Source organism: Papaver somniferum, chromosome 10, assembly GCF_003573695.1.
Source record: "Papaver somniferum cultivar HN1 chromosome 10, ASM357369v1, whole genome shotgun sequence".
In the NCBI taxonomy this organism is placed as follows: domain Eukaryota; kingdom Viridiplantae; phylum Streptophyta; class Magnoliopsida; order Ranunculales; family Papaveraceae; genus Papaver; species Papaver somniferum.
The window spans coordinates 86,332,790-86,355,086 of record NC_039367.1 but is presented as its reverse complement, the minus strand read 5'-3'; the positions used below and the strand labels follow the sequence as shown (position 1 = coordinate 86,355,086).

General features: G+C 35.7%; 2 protein-coding genes across 3 annotated transcripts; one reads left to right on the top strand and one right to left on the bottom strand.

The window, feature by feature from the left end:
- Positions 1 to 11,994: 11,994 nt before the first annotated feature.
- On the bottom strand, positions 11,995 to 16,561 carry LOC113319639. Of its 2 annotated transcripts, none has more exons than XM_026567885.1 (6): positions 16,020 to 16,561; positions 15,868 to 15,934; positions 14,664 to 14,777; positions 14,289 to 14,395; positions 14,119 to 14,206; positions 11,995 to 12,260 (listed from the first exon to the last, which is right to left on the bottom strand). In XM_026567885.1, exons 1-6 carry the CDS (start codon positions 16,158 to 16,160, stop codon positions 12,247 to 12,249), a joined length of 531 nt encoding a protein of 176 aa, XP_026423670.1. In that variant the 5' UTR covers positions 16,161 to 16,561; the 3' UTR covers positions 11,995 to 12,246. The 2 variants fall into 2 exon arrangements, with proteins under 2 accessions (XP_026423670.1, XP_026423669.1); XM_026567884.1 differs by lacking the exon at positions 11,995 to 12,260 and adding an exon at positions 12,267 to 13,863.
- A 4,142-nt stretch (positions 16,562 to 20,703) lies between these two features.
- LOC113315863 lies at positions 20,704 to 21,762 on the top strand. Its single transcript, XM_026564109.1, has one exon. It carries the CDS (start codon positions 20,704 to 20,706, stop codon positions 21,760 to 21,762), a length of 1,059 nt encoding a protein of 352 aa, XP_026419894.1.
- The last annotated feature ends 535 nt before the right edge of the window (positions 21,763 to 22,297 follow it).

The following is a 22,297-nucleotide window of genomic DNA, read 5'->3' as shown; positions in this document are numbered from 1 at the left end:
GAAACTAGGAAGATTAATCATCACACCTCCTGTGTGTTACTAGTTTCATAACTAGAGTCGATTCTCCTTTAAACTTAGGTTTCTTCTTGATACCCTGTAGGTTAACGACTTGAAGACTTCATTGGGATTGTGAAGCCATACCCAGCTATTATCTTTGTAGTTGCGTGATTTGATCTTGTTGTTTATATCGTGTTGAGTGCAATTGGAATAATTGGCTCGAGATTTTATATCTCCGATAGGCAAGATAGAAAAGTAATCACAAACAAACTTCATCTCATCATTTGGTATTCTGCAATAACTTATTTCGCTAGTCGATTAAATTTATTGTGAGGTGATTGATAATACTAGACTGTTCTTCGGGAATATAAGTCTGGGTTATCAATTGGTTTATGTTCACTATTTTTTATCAAAAGACGGAACAAAATCTCCTAAGTATTTCTGTACGAGACAGATTTATTCAATCATATAAACTTTTCTGTGTGAGAAAGATTTTTCTATCAAGTTTTCGACTTTGGTCGTAGCAACTCTTAGTTGTGGGTAAGGTCAGCTAAGGGAATCAAGTGCATAATATCCTGCTTGGATCATAGACGTAAGGAGCGCAACTGTACCTTGAATCAGTGTGAGATTGATTAGGGTTCAACTACAGTCCAGTCCGAAGTTAATTGGTAGTAGGCTAGTATATATAGCTGCTTAATACAGTATGGTGTTCAAATTGGACTAGGTCCCGGGGTTTTTCTACATTTGCGGTTTCCTCGTTAACAAAATTATGGTTTCTGTTTTATTTCTTTGCCGCAATATATTTTGTTAGATAATTGAAATATCATAGGTTGTGCGTTAACGAGGAAACCGCAAATGCAGAAAAACCTTGGGACCTTGTCCAGAATTGAATACTCTCATGATTAAGACGTTATACGAAATCAAACCAACTTCGTATAGTTTAGATCAAGCAACTAAACCTATAGTTCACCTAGTTCCGTCTGTATTCCCACGCCTCCAACCTGTAATGAGTCACGTACTTGGAACATTTATTTTGATTCGTATTCCAAACAGTAAAGGAACAACAAATCTATTTGGTATCAATTCTTTTCAACCAAGTTATGTGAGTTCGACAAAGGCTCTTCTGTTTGTATCAATAAACTCCTTTGTAAGGTTCTTAGATCTATCTTATTATCAACTACCAAAAGTAATTGCTAAGATTTTTCAAATGAATACTTTTAATCACAAAGAATTGTATTGATGCTGATCTACACAACTAATATATTTAATCTACCACAAAGATAAACCGATTATAGTTGGATCCTCTTTTACTGAAACAAGTGTTGTGCACACCAAAGATTATAAACCCAAATAAGAAATCTTCAAAGTCTTATTTGTCTTCAATCTTCTTAGATCTTCAATAAACACCTGCACACAATCAACTTGAATATCTTGTGATCAATCACACACAGAACGGAGTCTGTTAACAATGGATTATCACAAGATGTTTTTAGAACTACAAACAGTCTAAAGATCCCTGTCGAAACTTCGATCTAGTTTGAGTGAATCTCATATCAGAAGAGAAGATTCTCAATCATAAACAAACTAGGTGCAATCAAAGTTCAACCATCGTTAGTCAATGAAATTAATCAAAAACAAAAGATAAACCGTAATTATCTAGTTTCCCACCAACGGTACTTATAGATCTTCTCAATCCCAAAGAAGCCTTTAAACTGAGCGTTCGTAAGAGATTTCACCCAATTAGGTTACTCTCCTTTCTGAATAGGAGACTTCACCAGAAGAAACACAAATGAGGTAGTTTGCTTGCTCCGAGGATTAGTTTTCTTGAAATGAAAACTTCAAGTATTTATAGACAAGGAAGTTTGAACACAGAGGAATTTCCAAAACCGAAAATATTCTCAAGATATACAATATATTCCAGATTCGATTTCCATAATTCCTGGAAATGCTTTATCCAAATATTCACCGAAAATCTCTTTGAAAATATCCAACTAGTAAATTCACATTACTAATTTTCATTTTCCATAAATAAAATTAAAAACCTTAATTAAAAGATTCTCAACTTATTTTTCGATCCGGGATTTTCCTCCTTTAGCTACTAAGGAATAACTTTGAACAATCAAAGATAAGCGTTATTGCACATGTTCAAAGTATATCGACATCTTTACTTTGTAAGTCCTCTTTCATACTTACAATCTTGAAACCGATTTGCCACACTTCCAAACAAGTTTATAATTGGTTCATCTGACTTTCAAGAACTATGTGATTGATCAAGAACACTCAATTACGAAACATGAGTTTCACGGTTCTACCTCCATGTGAGTATTGTTCATAGTCACACTAGCTTTCCAAAAATTCGGTTGACTAGGTACTACGATCGGTTCCCACATACTTATGGTAACTACTTGTATTTGCTGCACATGTCCATAAGATCGGTTCCACTTTGCCTAAAAACGTGTTTCACATGTCCATAAGATCGGTTCCCCTTCTGCTAAAAACTTGTTGCACCTCATACAAGGATCGATTCCCCTTTGTGATAGGTTGCACCTCTTACTAGGATCGGTTCCCCTTTACCCAGAGTCGGTCATACCAATAACACTAAATCAATCATACCATCTCAGGTGATTACTTAAGATCGGTTTCACTAATAAAAGTCATACGAATACAAAAGTCAGGCCTTTGTGAATACTTTTACCAAGAACATAAACAATTCATGAGAGGTTATACTAATCATACATATTGGTAATTCAAAAGATATGCAGTGAATAACAATACCAATAATGCATGGCGATTTTCTTTTTCATTCACAAAACAAGTTCATGAATTTACTTCCTTAAAACACATGTAAAACATTGTTTCCTAGGATGAAATCTTCACCTTACATAATGAAAATAGCATTCAAACGGTTATGTCGATGTCTTATATACAAAGTTTAATTGTTAAGCAATAAAACTCGTATTGTATTCCTTAATACCATGTCTAACTAGAGTGTAGTCATGCTTCGCAGTTTTGTTTTCAATATGCACGACTTGAAAGATACGTTAGGGAGTAAAACAGTTCAAGTCAAATATCACTAAACTCAAGTGGAAGGATGATGTCATCGTTGTAGCTTCTTACTTCTTAACCTCTTCAAGTCTCCGCAATACTTGTAATGTCTCATATCCTAATACTTTCAAGCTAACCTATACGAAATTGACTCTAATACATAATCAAGTGACTCTTTAAATGAGTTTTGATTCACTGAAATATGATAACTAAAAATTGACATATCATTGCTTGGTGGGTTCAACCGAGTTATGCTCTAACAAAACCTGACAAAGGAGTTATTGAGATAAACAGAAGAGACTTTTGTCGAACTCACATTACTTGGTTGAAAAGAGTTGATACCAAACAGATTTGTTGTTCCTTCACTGTTTGGAATACGAACCAAAGGAATTGTTCCAAGTACGTGACTTATTACAGGTCGGAGGCGTGGGAATACCGACGGAACTAGGTGAACTATAGGTTTAGTTGCTTGGTATCAACTATACAAAGTTGGTTTGATTTTTTGTATTGTCTCAACTCTGTCCATAGACAATCACTTTCAGAGAAATGACTTATAGGTGGAAAATTTTAAGTTTGAAGTATATTTGGGTACCCTCCTCTTTTCAATTGGTATCAGAGCGGGCAAACACGAAAAGATCAAACAATATGTGTTTGGTGCGATCCAACCTATAAGAAATTGAATCTAATGGTCGATTCAGTTAACGTAACGGCATGATTTGACTACTTTAAAAATTCGTGGTGGAAGACACGGATGAAGTATGTATAATACTCTTGTTCCTAAATGTTTTAGGATTGGGATTATACCCATGTATGTCTTGAGAGGCTTACAAAATTACTAGGATATCATAGAATTGTATATCATTGTCCTGAATACTAACATGCTTAGTAACAATGGTACAATACTCTATGAGACAGATTGTATCTCGAAAATGCATAGGGTTCCTCTCAGAATTTTTCATTGTATGAACCATGACTATTGCATTTTAGAAAAATTTAGAATCTTAAATATATTTTGGATAAACTACCAATGTATATATATGTACATTCTCAAAACAAAAACTGTCAATGTATCGGCGTTTAGGATGCGATTTTGGAAAATATGTAATCCTACAAGGAATGAGTTTTCAGTTAATAATTCTATTAACAATGGATTACTTCATACACCTCACAACTGTTTTAATGAAGCAAGTGATCTTTTGAAATATTACCAGGTTTATGATTATGATGGTATTTTTAACAAATATCATATTTTGTTCAAATTTTTCTCTGCATACTCTAGTAAAAAGTTCTTGAGTAAACTTCAAGTGATATTATCAATTTCTGGTAATAAAAGAGTAAACATACTTTAGGACAAAAACATGGAATCAATCCTAAATAAAGATCCAGTCCATGAAAAATCGATTTTCCAAAAGCAAGACCTAGATATAAAATCGGAATTGTTTCCCCACAAGTCTCGATTTCCAATTTTGATTAGATTTCCTAAAACTAGTTATTTCCGATTTTCAACATCAATTCTTCCTATTAAAGATAATCTCTTGCTATGTGTTCAAACGTATTGGGGAAGATTGATCGAAACCGTAACTAGGGTTTTTCATATTTTCGCAAGTATGAGAAAGAGGAAATCAAGAGAATAAAACTCTGAAACAGACAAGTATGTCTTGAATCCATTTATTCCTCCCGGAGATGTAGAGAAAATCAAGTATCACCACTTGATCAAAGGAAGCATGATCTTACGAATTTTGTAGATAACACATGTTTTGAAAGATATCAAGCTTTGAGGGGAATAAGCTTCACTGAAGAGAAGAGATTCGATCCAGATGTTTCAGAAATCAATTATGTGAAGTTTGTTCAAGACCGAATCTGGGGAAATATGTTCGGATTTGAAAAATATTCACCTGGCATAGTAAGAATTTTTTATGGTAATATTCACAATATTAATCATGAAAAACTTACTTTTAGCACTTAGGTTGGAAGTACTTTTATTCATCTCAACAGAAAGATGATATCAGAAATCATCAACTACAATGTGAAAGGTCATATGATTACTGGTTCTGAAATTGAGCACGATAACATTTCAAAACTCATCACTGGTAAAACTGTTGAATGGAAAAAGAGAAAGATGTTAACCAAAGACGTACCCTTACACTTAAGGATTTTCGGTAAACTTGTCGCAGCAACTCTCTTTGATTTTCGGTCAACTTGTCCTCCCCTTTATAAGAATATTTTAATTTCGTCGTAATCTTGGAATATTATTAATAAGGGGTTCAACGCTTTCAACGGCCACCCACTACTTAGCAGTCATCTAGAGATTGCCTTGCCATGTGTTGTGACTTAATACACGTGTAAGGAAAGCAGAGTGTCATAATTAGTCGTGTTAGCGATTTGATCCAACAGATTCTTTAAACTATTAACAATTCTAATATATTAGACAATGGTATCCGAATAAGTGATAAGTGGTTAGAAGTGAGTTTGTGAAAAAAAAAGTCGTGTTAGTGGTTGACCCACGGGATTCTCTAACGATTCACAATCGGTCTATACTTTTAGAATTTATTTGAGAAGGATGAGTCAGTTGTGATCATGTACTATCGTTTTTTTCTTTGTTTGGTCGGCCTCCCACTGCGACAGTAGTCATCTAATATGTACTATTTTCTTGAAAGAAAAAAATGAATTAATATTTATGGAATAATTACCAATTAAATGATTAAAATCTTTAAATCTTTCAATATCACGGGTTTTCATAGAAATTTTGGATATCCCTGTCTCATCACCAAACTATGTGAAAAAGCAATGGGAAACAACTTTGGAGATGAGAAAGATACTAAAACTGTCTCAAATGAAATTATCAATCGAACGACTGGAACTAAAAAGGGATCTAGTATCTCACATGATCAAATCTGTAGCAATGGAGATCTCATGTTCCATATTTTACATCTTTTGAGACAACTAGATTGTATTCAGAAACAGATGGCATTTGCCTATAGAAATGATCTGGAACCCCTTCAAGGAATTCTAACGATCAATAATGAGTTTCTAAAAGGAGAACAAGAAGAAGACTCTGAGGAAGATTCTGATGAGCAAGTAAATGAAGATTAAATTGTCTTCAAGAAAAGAAAAACAAACATTAGTTTTTGATTTCTAAATAAAGTTTATTTTGAATAAAATTATTGATTTATAATCTTTTTTATGATAGTTTTTGATTTACATAGTCTGTGCTTGAATGTTTTATCTTATTGCTAATGTATGTTTATGGGATGTTTCATTTCGGTTTTACTACCTTGATATTCAACCTCATAATGTTGTGAAACCTTATGGTTTGGCTGACTTTTTGGTTTAGCAGGATTAATTTATATCCCATGTTGGTAGGCTTTATCAAAGGATCATGAGGGGTTCTGATTGAAACAATATGTGAAAAAGTCACAATATGTTGAATCGTTTGGTTTAGCATAAAAGCATATGTGTTTCAGGGTTTTCAACTTTTGCTTGCAATAGTTAAAAACCGGTTTTTAACCTTTCTCTGGTAAAGGTTGGTTGTTTTATTCTTTTGTTTTGCATAAGGATGACAACATAATGATATTTCGATATCAATTCTCCCTGTAATAAGATGCAAACATATTGGAGAAAATGATGCAAAATTTGAGGTAACGAGTTTGTTAGTTAATCGTTTCCTGTTTAAGAAAAGCATGATTTTATTTCATATCCTTATTGTTTTTGCTTAACAAAATTTCGGTACAATTGATGTTCTATTCCATTATCTGTGTATGGATGTGTATGATTCAATTGGTTCCGGCAAAGAAAAACTATTTTTATCTTGCTTTATTGTTTGATATCAATCGTTTAGGCTTACAAGATTTCGGTGCAATTGCGGTGCTTTAATGTCTATGTTGTTTCAATTGCTTCCGGTTGAGGTGAACAATTATGCAAGTTGATTTATTTGGTTTGTATGAATTATTTATGGCTTAACGAAAGAAAAGGTTTTCGGGATGAATTGTTTAGTCCAATTTGATTCTGGATAATAGAAACTAAGTTAATTCTGATTTCAGTTAGACTTATCAAAGTGGAGAGTTCGATTATTCAAGTCTAATCGAATGCCTTAACAAGAAATGCTAGTTAACTAACCTAGTACTTGTCTTGTTTAAAATTTAAAGGTCTAAGTTATATGGATAATTAGAACCTGATGAGAAAAATAAAGTTATCTTGTATATTCTCAAGTTTTAAACAAATTTTGTATGAGCTTGAAGTCGTAGATTAAGAATTCTGTTAAGTTGTCGTCGTTAAAAGAATAAAACAAGTGATTGTTGTTGAATGTGTGATAAAGTGTTGTTGGATTGAATGAATGATTTATGCAGGTAATTTATTTTGATTCCGACGTATTTCTGGCCGAATATTAACTGCCAGTCAACATTGACCGGGTTAGAATCGGTCATTATTGACTGATTTTGACCAGGTCATTGTTGACTGGCAGTAATTTTTTTGCTGTTACAAAAAAGTTCGTAACGGCTAAACGCTGTTAACAAACCATGGTACAAAATAAATTCGTAACGGCTGCAGGCCGTTACAATGTCCGTTGCAAAAAACATTCATAATGGCTTGTGGCCGTTTCAAAGAAGTGATAGCACCGTGTTTCGTAACCGTTTACAACCGTTACAACCTCGATCCGTAACGCTTGAAAAACCTTTACGATTCGGGTAAAATGGTGTAGTGTGATAGTTGTTATCATTTATGTGGCTGCGCATAGCTATAGGTGAGGTCGATATTGGTGGAATGGGGGCAGACCTGGATGACAAATTCGGAGTTTGGATTTCTGAAATTTGTGGAGGGGTGTAAATTGGGACGTGGGCCATGCCCATTAAAGGGACTGTAAAAGTTTTGAAAAGTGTATGGATATGAGTTGGGAAAATAGGGGCAGGTCCAAAAAAAAATATTTTCATTGTTAGGTTCACAATTAATTTTGTTTATCGTGACACCCATAATTATTTCTGTGACACCCATAATTAAAGGAAATTATTAAAAATGTCCTCATGACGGATTATTATAATTGACAACGCAATTTGGATATAACATATCTAAAAATCAGCCACTTGGAATTTTACAAATTTTATATCATTGGAAATCTTTTTAAGAGAGCTACACAACGAGTACAAAGAACAATATGAAGAAAAAAAAATTTGACGAAAAAATCGGAGGTGATCATCATTTTATGGAATTTTAATGCGTACAGATTAAATTTATGCATCGAATTTCATGACTGCATAACAGGTTATGCATATATTATCATAGGTGCATGACAAGTTATGCAGTCTTTTTGTATTGCTGCTTTCAATAATAACAAATAAGTTGATGCATAACGTGTTATGCAACTATTTTCTGGACTGCATAACAAGTGATGCAACAACTTGTATAGATGCATAACAGATTATGCATAAGCATAAAAACAATTTTAGAAAGTCTGGGTGTGGGAGAAAAATTTTCCAAAAAATAAATACGTACCTAAAATTTTTTGAGCGTGAATTTAACGGCGTGGAAAGTCTAAAAAATGAGTTTGTGTAATTTTCACATATGAGTTTGAATTTATTATTATGGTCCAAGGGGGTGATGTTGACCACGGTGGGTTTGGCATGTCAGAGTCAACGAACTCTTGAACTGTCATTTTAAAAGCTTCTGTATTTCTCGTACTGATTTCAGACGAGGTATTTAATGAAGCAGAAATTGACAAAAACTGACTAGAAGGAACTGAGGAGCTCTGCACAGAGACGATAGGTGGCGGATACGGACTCCAATCCATATGACAGTGGTTATTTCGCTTTTGCCTATTGGGTTTGTTTATCTTATTCTTGATGGTGTTCACTTTTTTGAAATTCATTAATGGAGCTTTAAACGAAGCACCACCTCTTGCTGACTTGGTAGGTGGAATTGCATCCACGCTCGTAGTAGTAAAAAGCTTTTCTTTGCTCTCATCTTTTTGTCTCTTTTTTAATTTGGACGTATCAATTTTGCCGTTTGCAAGCTGAGTTGGATGAACAGAGATCACAGGCCACTTCCAAAATGGGTCCCGTGGGACCACATCTTCAATCTGCACCAAGATTCCGGCGAAACCCACCGCTGTGTGCAAATTCAACCATCTGGGAATTGCGTTGATTCCTTTGAGATTTCTAATCCTTACTCTTGCAGCAGAAATATCAGTTAGTTTTATGGTTGATTTATCTATTTCAACCAGATCGCCACATATATTTGCAAGTGCATTGATGATGGTGGAGGACCATAAATGACGATGGCTGCCATGGAGAGAACGTGAGGAAGTTGTTCTCCAAGGAAATTGAATGTGATTGAGCAATGATCATTCGTACTTGCATATCTTCATAGAAAATAATAGCACTATGATGATCTACAGGCATTATGTCAAAAGGTTGAGATGTATGGAGTTAATCCACAAGTTCCATTTCTATGTCTTTCCAAGTAGATATAGGGTAAACAGCAGTACATACTAAACCATTTTGCCAAACTTCAAGTGGGTCTTTGTGGTCTTCTAGAGAGTCTTGAAGTTTCATAAATGACCCATCGAATTGAGGTGATGGATCTTGAATATCCTTTACGGTGATGTGGTTTGATATAGTGACAAGATCACAAGGGAGTGAGGATTTTATTAAGATTGGGGTGGGGGAGGATGGTAGATGGGATTGGTTGCGAAGGGGTGATGGGTGTTGATTTGTGGGTTTTTCCTGGGGTTTTACTGGTTGATTTTGATGGGATTTTCTCTGAAGAATTGGACGATGGTTTTGTGTAGAGGATCTTTGTTGGGATGACGGGAAGATGGGTGGTGGGATACTGGAGGAGATTGTGCGCTTTGCCTCTTGATTGGGTGAGAATGTTGAAGTTGGATGGAGGAGAGATTGAAGTGCAGAGGCCATGGCAGACCAACCAGCACAATAATCTCCAGAGGGTATGAAGAAAGATCTAAGTATTCCTTTTCCATCAAGTCTAGAAAGATAATAGCCTTTTTCGTTGGAGGCTTTTTGAATAGTCACGCTGGTCGGAAAAATGCCAGTGGGCGTCGCCATTTTCACCATCTTTAATGGCATCTATCAGAGTTGTTTCCATTTGGGAAGCAAGATTGATTGTAATGGCACCATACGCTTAAGATTTTGAGCTAAGTTCAGAGAGAATGATTTTTGATGTTATATTTCGTTTTAGACCACCTATGATTTTTTAATTTCAGGGTGAAAGTTTTACGATTTATTTTAAAGGAGATTGGGGATGGAGAAGAAGATTTTGCTGGAGGTTGTGGAGGATGAGGCATGGTGAGAGAGATTAAGGGAGGACGGTGGATGAGGGGTACATTCACCGTCAGCTACTGCATTAGCGGACTACTAAATTGATCTGATAATGTAACCATGTGTTTGATTTTTTGGTTAAAATCAGTAAGCTACTGGTACATTCACGGGAGAAAGAGATGACAGCAGCAAGCTATCATCTGGTCTAGTACCTACACGAGGGTATCAATGTTCCAACTGGATAAACATGCTAAAGAGCTGACAAGTGAGTACCAAAATTAATTGGCGTTCGAGAAAGGAATAAGTCCTTGTGTTCATTTCATTGGTATGACTCTACTGAGGTACAAACATATGGTCACTCAACTGCCTTAATCAAATGGTGGAATAGGTAGAGTAATCTGTATTATACTTAGGTATGTGCATTATTTTCGATATCTATAATATATATTCAGTTCAATGCTTCGGGGAAATGGATTAAGTGAGACTAATGAATTAGTTGATCCCAGATGTGATTATTTCTCTGAAATTTGTTCGAATTGGGAGAATTTACATATCGTTATAATGTCTAGCCAGATATCAGTATGTATGAATTTGTATTAGTTTTGAGTATAAATTAGTCAGGTAAACAATCAATATGCAAAGATGATCTGATGGATGCGGAAACAGGAACACTAGATCGTGCCAAATTGCCAATCATAGTGCATTCTCCATCGACGAAAGCGTCTATGACGGTATTAGTATGTATTGTGCAGCAATTCATCTCCTTCAACAAAATGCAATGGTACAGTGGATTTCAGGTCAGGTACCCACCGCGTCCAGAAGGATGATTGCATGTTTATTTTGAGTTGTGTCACTTGTGTAAATCTGTTCTCGAAGTAACAATTGAAGAATTATGGTAAACACTCCTAAAAATAATTAGTGTATGTAATTGTCATTGAGAAATTATTTAGGTTGACACCTTTGTAATGACAATGTAGAATAAGAACATTCTAAAATATGCTGGGAATTTCAACTAAAGGAGACGAAGGTAGGTTTATCATGTTGGTTTGCTATCCTAGTCGCCTTTTTAAACTTAATGGAAGTACTAAAATGTGGGGGACCTTTGGCCATAGTCATACTTGGACGGATTCAAGGCATTTTGGCCAGTTGAGTGGCTTATGCATCCGTAGGCGTTGATGAATTTTGATGCATATGTTTAGATCCTTGAATATTTTGTTCAGCGTCTCAAGAGTGTTGTTTACAAACACCACTCCCGAGTTAAAGGGTTGTTGAATTGTTTAAGAACTATTACGTAGAGATCCGATTCTCGCAAGGTAAATCAAGATTATTCTTTTTGTTTCTTTGGCTGGTGCACCTCAGTTAGAGCTGGCAAACGGGCGGGCCGGGGCTGGCTTGTTACGGCTTATACGGATTCGGGTTAACACGGGCCAAAACCTGCGGGTTGATATTCTTCACGGGTGGTAATTTTTTCAACCCGTGTCCGTAACGGGTAAAACTTGCGGGTTAACGGGTTAGCCCATTTCTGGTTGGTCAACTCACTAGAAACCGGTTTGACATAGTTTCCTCTTATTTCTGGTCTATTTCTGGCCACATTCAAGCCATCTAAAGCTCATTCTCTGCAACCTAACATTCATTTGATATTTCAATTCAATTCAGATTCAACGGTCACAGTGTCACACCAAAATTTAAAAACTTAGTGAAAGAATCAAGAAAATTGCAAAACTTGACGGTACTTTTGCATTTGGAGTTGCACCATAGAAGGAACACAGAATACAGAACACAATTACACGTGCACAGTATACTAATCATTAGTATTAGTATTTAGTAGTTTAATACTTCATCAGTTTATGATATCTTCAACAAAGAAAAATACCCTTCAAGACTGTAGTAATACCATTGTTTGTACTTTGTGACTTTGTGTCCAACAATAAAGATATTAATAACCACTTCCTGCACAAAATATATATTGTGGTTAATCAAAAAAAGTGAAGCGGACTGCAATATGTTACATGCATTATGCCTAATGGTGAGCATAAGAACAAGCATTTACTTTCAGAAACCCTCTCATATCTCGATTTAAAGAAAGCAAGTCAGAACATTTGAAATCAGCTAAAGTGTAACATCTGAAAAACTTTCAACTTTCAACTTCACAACAACAACACCTGCACAACTAGCTTATGTTGTAATATCATTTCAGCTAAATCTACATTATACATAATTTACATAACCAGGACAACTCTAATTTCATATTCAACATGTACAAACCCCGATAGATCAAAACAAACCTGAGTCACAAGATTCACAACCATGCACAGTTCCATTCCATACACAGTATTACACACTATCAATAAGATGACATTAAAACTAGCTAAGGAAGTATCGTGCCATATTTACTTGGCAAAGTCAATCATAAATCAACCATACATGTCGAAATTGCAAAGCATTCTAAATTTCTAATAGGTATTCACTAATTCAGTAGTAGTACTTTCAATTAAGCATCTATATCAAAATGAGCCATAACGCAAAAGAAATCAAAATACCCATCCATCAATAATCTCAAGAAATCAAAATTCAGAGGTTGGTACCCAAAATTACTGTTCCAATAGAAAACCTCAAAAACACTTACGCCTATTTCAGGAGGGAAAAAAAGAGAGGCCTTCTAAAAACTTCTGATCAGTACATAAAGGTTGCAATCGAAAAACATGGTGAGAATAAATTAGACTCTTATATTTATTATTCAAAAGGGAAAGATCACTGAGCTCGCTTCCTATATGGCAACCAAATATATAGAAAATGTATAGATGGATTGAAAGAGGCAATAGTACGAACAACTTATGTTCCTGAATAAGCTCTTTGTGTACAAAGTACACTAATAATAAAAAATTCACACAATCCTAGTACAAGAAGAATCACGTAAATAAAACATCAATCGATTAGATTAGCAATAATCAATCATTCATCAAAATAATAAGATATAAAAATTTGTTCAGGAAGGAAGTTATAGAATGAAAGGAAATAAATGGGGACAGGATTGTGATTCTCGAGTGATATACTTCTTTAAAATTGGTGATAGAGGTATTAAATTTCATTATATTAATGAATCATTCTGGTCAGCTCCTGCAGAAGGTTATATACTACTTTGTTGTGCTGGAATTTCCTTTGGGAATCCAGGAAATGCTGGTATTGGAGTGATTGCTAGGAACTATAAAAGCCAGGTACTAGGTACTCTAACAGGTGGTGTGGGAGTGGCAGACAAAGCTATAGCTGGAGAATATGCAGTTCTGTGTGCTCTTGAATGGCTATCTCTATGGAATGCAATAAGGTAATAATTCAGTCTGACTTAAAGCTAGTTATTGATCGTTTCAGTAATGGAGAAGTACCTTGGTATATCAGAGCAAGATGGCAGAAGGTAAAGCAGAAGTTTGAGGAAATTAAATTCATTCATTGCCTTAGTGTGATAAACTTACTGCAATCACTTTGGCAAAACAAGGAGCAACTTTGGGTGCTGGAGAAAAAACAATACATCTGGGCAGGCCTCAGAGTTTAAAAAGAACTGAAATATCAGGAGTTCTCTATTAGGCTTTATTTTCATGAGTCAGTTTAGTCCTGTATTAACTTTGGCTTTGTTTTGGCTATTCAATCAATAAAATGTGTGATTCAGCAAGAAGAAAAAAAACTGGATTACTCTTACAATCTAAAGTTATTTGCTCAAAGGAGTTCTCTTAATATTTCTGAATTGTGACAGCAGTGGCTTAGAAAATACTAGTATAAAACACTTTATAAGATGTAAACAATGTGGACAGTGTACCTGATTTGATGGAATCACGGTAGTATGCGCCCATGGTTTTCTCGACTAGAGATGCTAATCCGTCTGTTGTACGCATTTCGGTCATTGACTACATCAAAACCATTTAAGTTCACAACAACTTAGTCATTTTGTACATTTGTAATTAAGTAATTTTAAGATAAGAAAATTACTTTTCTGGCCACCTCCTGGTACACCATCAAGTTAAAACTCTCATCACCACAAGTAGCCATCGACACATTTGCATCCACCCTGAGCAGTTTGGGGCTCTGATATTCGACTGTTACATTATATAAACGGTTACAAATTCTAGAAACTAACAAGGTTCTAAAATCAACAACAAAACCTCATGAACTATACGATCTTGAAAACAAGGTTTATCAGACTGTAACCTAGCTAGAAGTTTGCGTCTTGAAAACAATCTAGTAATAGGTTTATCATTTGGAGAACGAATAAAGGGATGTATTTTCATTCCCCATACGAAATGACCATGTAAAACTACATTTTATAAATAGAGAAGGCTGTTTAAGACGTTCGATGAATCATACCCCCTGATTTCAGCTTCACCAATAACCCATTTTTGTAAGTGCAGCGGGTGTCTGATCCAAATGCTATCCTTCCTCTCGTCAAAGGCAGGCCTATGATAACAGTACCACGACGCTCTGCATAGAAAGACAGCAGAAACAAGGAAGGCAATGGTGTAAAACAATCCTAAGCCTTTAACCGCACATAAGTAGTCCAATTACAAGAATTACACTCTTAAACAAGCTCAAAATTGTGTCTCAGGCCACATACATAAGGTAAAAAGAATTTAAAACATAATAGAAAATACCACTAAAACATGAAGATACGGCAAACGGATATTTATAGCAAACACAATATCAACTGATTAGTTTGACTTTGCATAGACTTGTTTCAGTGTGGGGATCACTTCTATCAACTGTTTCTCATACCCGGAACATACACCATAATAACAGCTCAAAAGTAAGTAGAGAACTATATACACAAGTGACTTCTTCCAGCTCTAAATTGTTGGATAGAACAATCAGTGGCCAGATGCTATTAAAATTCATAATGCTATCCACAAAAATCATCTGATGTCGTATTTTAGTTCTAAAGGATCAATTGTATCAGGCGGGTTAAGCCGTTTGAGGTCTAAAATCAGTAGTATATAAAGTGAACAAGTTGGGCAAGGATGTGCAAAAGAATCCTAATCTATTCAAGTTACAGTAGATTCGAATTAACGGCTTAAATAAGCTCAAAATTGAGTCCAGCCTAAAACTTAGTGAGTCAGAAATTCAAAGACGCAGGAAATAGATGAATGAAATTTAAAGTGCTTCACATAGAAAAAGTACTCCACTGGGGTTAGCCTAGACCTAAAATACACATTTGTGACTATTACCATTGAAACATGAAAATCCAAAATTAAAAGAGATTAACAACCACAAACCAATTTATATCACCACAAATTAATCGTCTGCAGTAAATAAATCAAAATCCTTAGATGTTAAAAATTCACATTTCCAAGATGTTAAGTATCTGAAATTGCTCCATCTAAGGCTATAAGAAAAAGTAAATAATAAAAATCCCTAAAACTCTTATGTTTGCACCTGGTGAACTCCAAAATCCCAACCATGAAACCAACCAAGCTCAATCAACCACATCACCATTATCAATCTCCTCTTATGTCCAGCAATTTCACTTTTTTTTTATGAAGATAAAATGTAAATAAAGATAAAAGTAAAAAGTTACCTTGAATAGCAAGGCCAGGGCAAAACCTTGGAATCTCTACATCCATCCCAAGACTCATCTGTCCATCCTGCCAAAAATAGCAAAGAAGATATCAAACTATATATATATATGAAACCAAATCCAGAAAATATCAAATCAAGATAATCACTCACATCAAGTATTAAGTTGTGCATTTTCTCATGTTCAAACAAACACAAGAATAGCTTGAATAGTTTGAGACCGTGATATTTGAAACACAGATTTGGGCTTGACCAAAAGATCTTTCTTCTATTCTTCACAGAAGAGACACCCATGATCGATCTCAAATACTCATACTCTGCTCTCACCAGAGTCTTGAATTCTTGGACTGATAATACTGCTGCGTCTCTTGACCTTTCTAACTTAACAATAACACTCACTTTATTGGGTAATACTACTTGAAATGTGTAAGATCTAGCATCCAGTTCAACAATGTTTCGTTTCTTAGCTACTGAAATTAAACTTGCATTCAAATTAAAGATCCCAACTTAACTGAATCAAGGTTTGAGAAAAACAATACAGGACCAGGAGCAACAACTTATGATTGAGAGAATATATCATAATGCTGAGTGTCTTGCTGTTTATGCTGAAGATCATCAACATCACAAGCCATGATCGATCCAGATCTGTGGTGTGTTTTGAGAGTGGCGGCGGCGGAAAACAGAGAGGAAGAGAATAATAAGAAACTAAGAATGATGAGGATGCCCTAACCCTTGGTGGTTTAAATAGTAGGGCAAATAGAATGTTAACTTACACTTCAATTACATCACTAATAGGATATGGTCGTGTGGAGTATTTCCGGTACATTTTGTTTTGTGCCGGTTTTACTAGGAGAGGTGCGAAGCATGTTTTGTATGTTTCAATGATAAATTTCGGATTGCGGTATATACTTTAGAGTTAAAATCACCATTTGCTTAAATTCTTGTTTCTAAGAAAGACGCGGGAAAATCACCAATAAAATCTGAGTTGTTTGGGTTTATGGTCGGGGACGGGTGTACCCATTTTCTCACAAGTCGGAATTTTCCCAACCCTAATCCGGCTTGTTTAGAAACCAGCCAAGTCGGGTGCGGGTTTTAACGGTCCGGGCCGGGCTAATCCACGGATTTTGGGCTTGTTTGCCAACTTTAACCCCAGTGTTCCCAAAAGGCACACTTGACTTAGATAATGATATGTTACTTGTGACTAGTCTTTCAGAATTCAAAATAAAAATGGGGGCTAAGATATATGATCTTTTAATCCTTACACCTCGACTGCCGCAGGTACGAGACGAAAACTTCTAAGGATAATCATGACAAGACCAATGGATAATTTGTTCTTAGTGGGTAACCAGAATGCTTATAACCATAACTCATGTAAGTTTGGGAGTTAGAAACATTCGATTAGTTGTCATGAGTTATTGAAAGGATGATCTTGATGGTCTGGATCTAACAAGAGAAACCTTAGACATTTCCCATGAAAAGTTCATTTTGGCTCTGTTTGTGTTTTTGAAGAAAGAGAAGAAGGCAGTATTGAGGTTCGACTTGGATAGTCTATTGCTGACATCTATCCTTAGACTAATTGTGAGTCTTCTTATCAAATCTCTTGTAAACGGGTTTTAGAAGTAAGCTGAAATTGCGGTTTATAGAAAAGAAGTAATTCAGAGAATATTTTGGCACGTTTTTTCCCATGTCAGTAAAATGAAATTATGAGGCATTAATTGTGTGTCAATGTGCAATGATACACAAGCGGATTTTGAGAAAGTATTTTTGAAAAGTTAATCAGATGTGGGTCAAACTACAACGTTTGTATATAATGAAGTGTACCTAATGCAACCTGATTTTACATATATATTTGTATAAGCATAGATACTAATGTTATTGATTGCCTTTATTATGACGTATCTTATGATATGATAAACATGTTTTACATTTACTAATAAATCAGTGTGTTGTTTAAGATTTGACAGGAAACCAATATGCGGTTGACGTGGTCTAAAGGATCAGTAGGTAACCAAAAGAAATTTTGAGGATATGGTTTCTGTCTAATATGTTTAAAATGTATTGTAAAACAGATGTGCATGTTCACTTTTACCCTGGGAATAAGAGGGATGCTCTGACTAGAGGACCAGAGATTGGAATGCATGAGATACATATTTAATTTCAAATATGTGATATATATTGCACTAACCTTAATTTTGAGGAAGTTGTAATTAATATACTAGTGAATAATACATGTATTTTTTAAACGCTTTACAACCACCTATGAAATATATGATATTTACGATGACTGAAAGACCAAGTTGGATGAATGATCTAAAGGATTGAAGGGAACCAAAAGAAATTATGAAGGAAATGGTCTTTGTCAAACTCGATGCGTTTAATGTATGTTGTAAATGTACAGTATATCAGGTGTATACAAATACACTAGTATCTCAAAAGAATGGGATGATTTGATCAAAGACTTGTGATACTTGAGGTACATCTTAAATTGTGTATGTATACATATTGTACTGACCTTAAGAGATGTTATTGTTCGAGGTTACGGAAAAAGCTAAGCCTATATGTGTATCCTCTTAATAAGTGACTATCTAAGGAAGTCCTTAAAACAGACATGATGAAATTGATTTTTCAAGAAATCAAAGTTCGTGCGCTTTAATTCAAGCACAAGAGGAAGACGGATTTCTATTAAGATATGCTTCTTAAAAGATATTCCTCTGTGACCGAAGCCTGTGGCCATCATTGCAGAAACTCAATTGACTATGTGAGTCTAAAGTAAATGAGCAATGACAAAGTCTAGACATACTCTGAGAAGGCTAATTCGGTAAGACAACTATACTCTCTAATGAAGTAATCTTTATAGACTTAATGAAGTCAATAGAAAAATTAGTGATCCTTTGACGAAAGGATTATCTAGAGAGATAGTTTGTAATTATACATCGAGGGGATGGGACTTAAGCTCATAAAATAAACCTTCCATGTAGGATACTCAACCTTGCTGACTGGAGATCCCAAGAGAATTATATTCTCTGTCCCTTCCCTATGGTGTAGAAGTGATAGTGTGACTGCATGTGAAGGATGACTTTTGATAAGTCTTAATGAGTTCTATAGTTTCAATTTAAGATTGAAGGAGGGTGTAGCAGTAAACACTCTTGATGGAACTCACCTATCTGAATGAGGAAGTGGGTAGCTTCATATGAGAATTTGAGCTGATTCTCTAGAGCATTCTGAGAAACCAGATACGTCCAGGGCAAAAATGGACACAACGACATAAGCTTGGCAGAAAACTTGGAAATATCATGCGTGGTTATTATCGCGGATTACACAAAACGCTAGCAGTTCAAGACATCGTGTTCACTGTCTAGCAAGTAGTTCCGGTAATCTCTCACTAAGCAAAGGTTCAAGACCTCATGGACACCTCTGCCTATAATGGTATTTCATGTTTTATCGTTTTTATCTACTTTTAATCATTTTGAGAAAATGAGTTTTATGTTGTTTTTATGGTCTTGGTATTACTAGTTCTTAGGATCTAAGGGTCACTAAGGGTTCACTGGCTCATTTTCACTTTGGAGAACGTAACCTTTAGTCCCACCTATGGGTAACTAAAGATGAAAGCTCTCCATGCTGCTATGATTTTTACGAACCATAGTATGACCCTGGGGTCAACACACTTTTGTGTACGAGAGAGGCTTGGAATGGATAGTATGATTTTGACACACATCCGCCAGTCCATCCAGTCAGGTCGGATCGTGGGGTTGGAAAAACAAAGTTTTACACTCAGTAAGTTTACCAAGATCTTTTACGTCATGTTTTCATTCATGTGGGGGATTGTTGAAAAAACAAAGTTTTTTTAGTGAATGAAAATTAATAAAAAACTTTTTTCAAAATAATAAAAATACCTTCCAAATTTATCTCTCAGCCTTTATGGGATAAACGTATCGTATATATATTTTGATTGAATGAAAAACTTAATTGTCATGGAAGAATTTTCTAGATTTATCTTCTTCACCTTTCCTTGCAACAAAAAGACGAGATATCTTTCTCGTTTGGTTTTTCTATATATGCTTTAAAGAAATAAAATGAGAGATTTTATGTAAGGAAAATCGATGAGTTTTACGCTGCCAAGCTCTAGTAGAATAACGTTTGGACGTGCTATTCAAACTTTATTGAGATTGTTGAATCCTGGAGGCATGTGTCCAGTAGGGCTATAGCATCATCTTTTTCAGAGTGTAGCCGGGTATTCTTGTCTTAAGGACTGCATGTTGAACATATGGCTCAATTTACCATTACCGGTTTCTTCATTTGTGGTGTTCAACAGGGATCGATTTTTTCAAGATATCAACAATCCTTTGGGAGATGATACACAAATCAGATAAGTGACTCTTACTTAGTGTTGTTGTTTTGATATATATTATCAATTTTAATTGTTATTCCCCAACATCAGATTCTTAGAGCCAAGTATCTCAAAGAAGGGTCATTTTGGAGTGCCAAAGAAACCTCAAAAATGCTCTTCCACGTGGGCTGGAATGCTCGATTGCAGTTGTCTACTAGCTGAAGGATGTGTTTGGCTTGTGGGAAACGGAAACAATATCAAGTTATGGTCAGACCCATGGATTCCTACTTTTCCGGGATTTAAGCCTCCTTGCAGTAGTACCATGTCGCGGAATTTAAACTTGGTCAGTGACCTTATCCACCAAGATAGTGGCACACGGAACTCTCAGATCATCCAGCAAACATTCGATCCTTTGGTGGCTTCCCATATTCAAGAAATCTACATCAATAAGAACTCTGCAGACAAGCTTATATGGGTTCACACTACCCACGGTGACTTCTCTGCTCAATCATGTCAAAAACTTTAGCTGACAACAAAGGTGAGTCATCGACCCTTAATGATTCTTCCTTTCCATGGAAAAAATTCTGGGCAGTGAAGAGATTAGCTCCTAAAATACACATGTTTCTGTGGAGAATTTTACATGATGGTGTGGGTGTTTTCTCCAAGATTAGCAAGTATATCGAGGGTGCACCAAATGACTGTCAGCTTTGTTTTAGTGAAGTCGAGACTGTTGACCACTTATTTCTTCGTTGTAATCTTTCCCAATTAATTCTCTTCGCTTCTCCTTTAAGTTTGAGAATTATAAATGACGGACAAACTTCGCTGCGAAGTCTTGTATCCAGCTGGTTAGAAATAAGTGATAATGGTCAGTACTTTTGTTTAGGAGCAAGCTTACTTTGGGCGATATGGCATGCCAGGAATAAATTGGTCTCCGAGAAAGAAAAAATTAACATTAACTCGGTAATCAATCATGGATTGTTCTGGTTTAATCTATACTACAATGATAATGAGGACCCGGAGCTTTCTACTGCCACCGGTACCGGTCACATTCCAGTGACGCACCGATGCAATCCTTGGATACCTCCTACAACAGATGCAGTCAAAATTAACATCGATGCTGCCATTGGTAAGAACAATTCCTCCTGTGCTGTTGTTGCAAGGGATTCTCAAGGAAGATTTTTAAGTGCAGGCACATCTCTCAGTGCAATCCGTAACCCTCTTGTTTCCGAAGCAGGTGGTTTTTTGTTGGCTTTCTCTTTAGCTTCAAGGATGAATTATAACAATATTGAGATTGAAAGTGATTCCCAATCCATTGTGAGAATCTTAAATGGTGAATCAACTAGAATTCCTTGGAGAATCTCCAGGTTCATTGAAGAAATTAAATCGTCTGCATCAACCTTGGGTCAAGTCACATATCAGTCCGCGCCGCGAGAAGCTAATGATGCCGCTCATAAACTCGCCAAATTTGCTGTCGCAAATCATGTCCAGAACTGGTGGACATCTTCCCAACCACCTTCATGCATTTCTTCCATTCTAGCTCTTGAAGCAGCTCATTTTCTTTCTTCTTAGCTGCTGTCTTCTTTTGTTTCTTTTTTTCCCATTTCACCTAAAAAAAAGAAAAAAAAAAAAAGAAAAAAAAAAGAAAGAAAAAGATTTCATTTAAGCCTAGGATTTTAGTTAGACGGAAAGACTTAGGAGCAAAGCTAGAAATGATGTCGACATTTTTACTCATTTGCTATTAGGGTGGACGTCTAACTCAGACTTTAGGACTAGTGGGCCTAGTAACTAGTTTACACGGGTTTGGTGACTCTGTGGGACTTAATTAATTGTCGGTGGACTATCATGCACGTCCAGTTCAAACTTCGGAACTGGTGGGTACTTGGTGAAATGTGGACTTGGATGATGGAGGAGCAAAATGGACTTTTGGTTTCCCAATGAACCTAGTCTAATCACGGCATGGCCCTAGGATGGTCGTCTAGCTGGCAGATTATAAGACTAGATCACATTTGGGACTTATTAGGTGATAGTCACGTCCTAACACCTAGACCACTTCCGAAACGATTTTGCGGCGACATTCATGATCGTGCAAAATTGGGGTGTCTAC

Bases quoted from the DNA above. Each gene is read 5' to 3' on its own strand.
- LOC113319639 (XM_026567884.1), bottom strand. From the start codon at position 16,160: ATGGGTGTCTCTTCTGTGAAGAATAGAAGAAAGATCTTTTGGTCAAGC. The intron at 14,396-14,663 runs GTATGATTCATC...ATAATGTAACAG, and splicing joins GGTGAAGCTGAAATCAGGGG to TCGAATATCAGAGCCCCAAA. The intron at 14,207-14,288 runs GTAATTTTCTTA...GTTTTGATGTAG, and splicing joins ACCAGGAGGTGGCCAGAAAA to TCAATGACCGAAATGCGTAC.
- LOC113315863 (XM_026564109.1), top strand. From the start codon at position 20,704: ATGTCAAAAACTTTAGCTGACAACAAAGGTGAGTCATCGACCCTTAAT.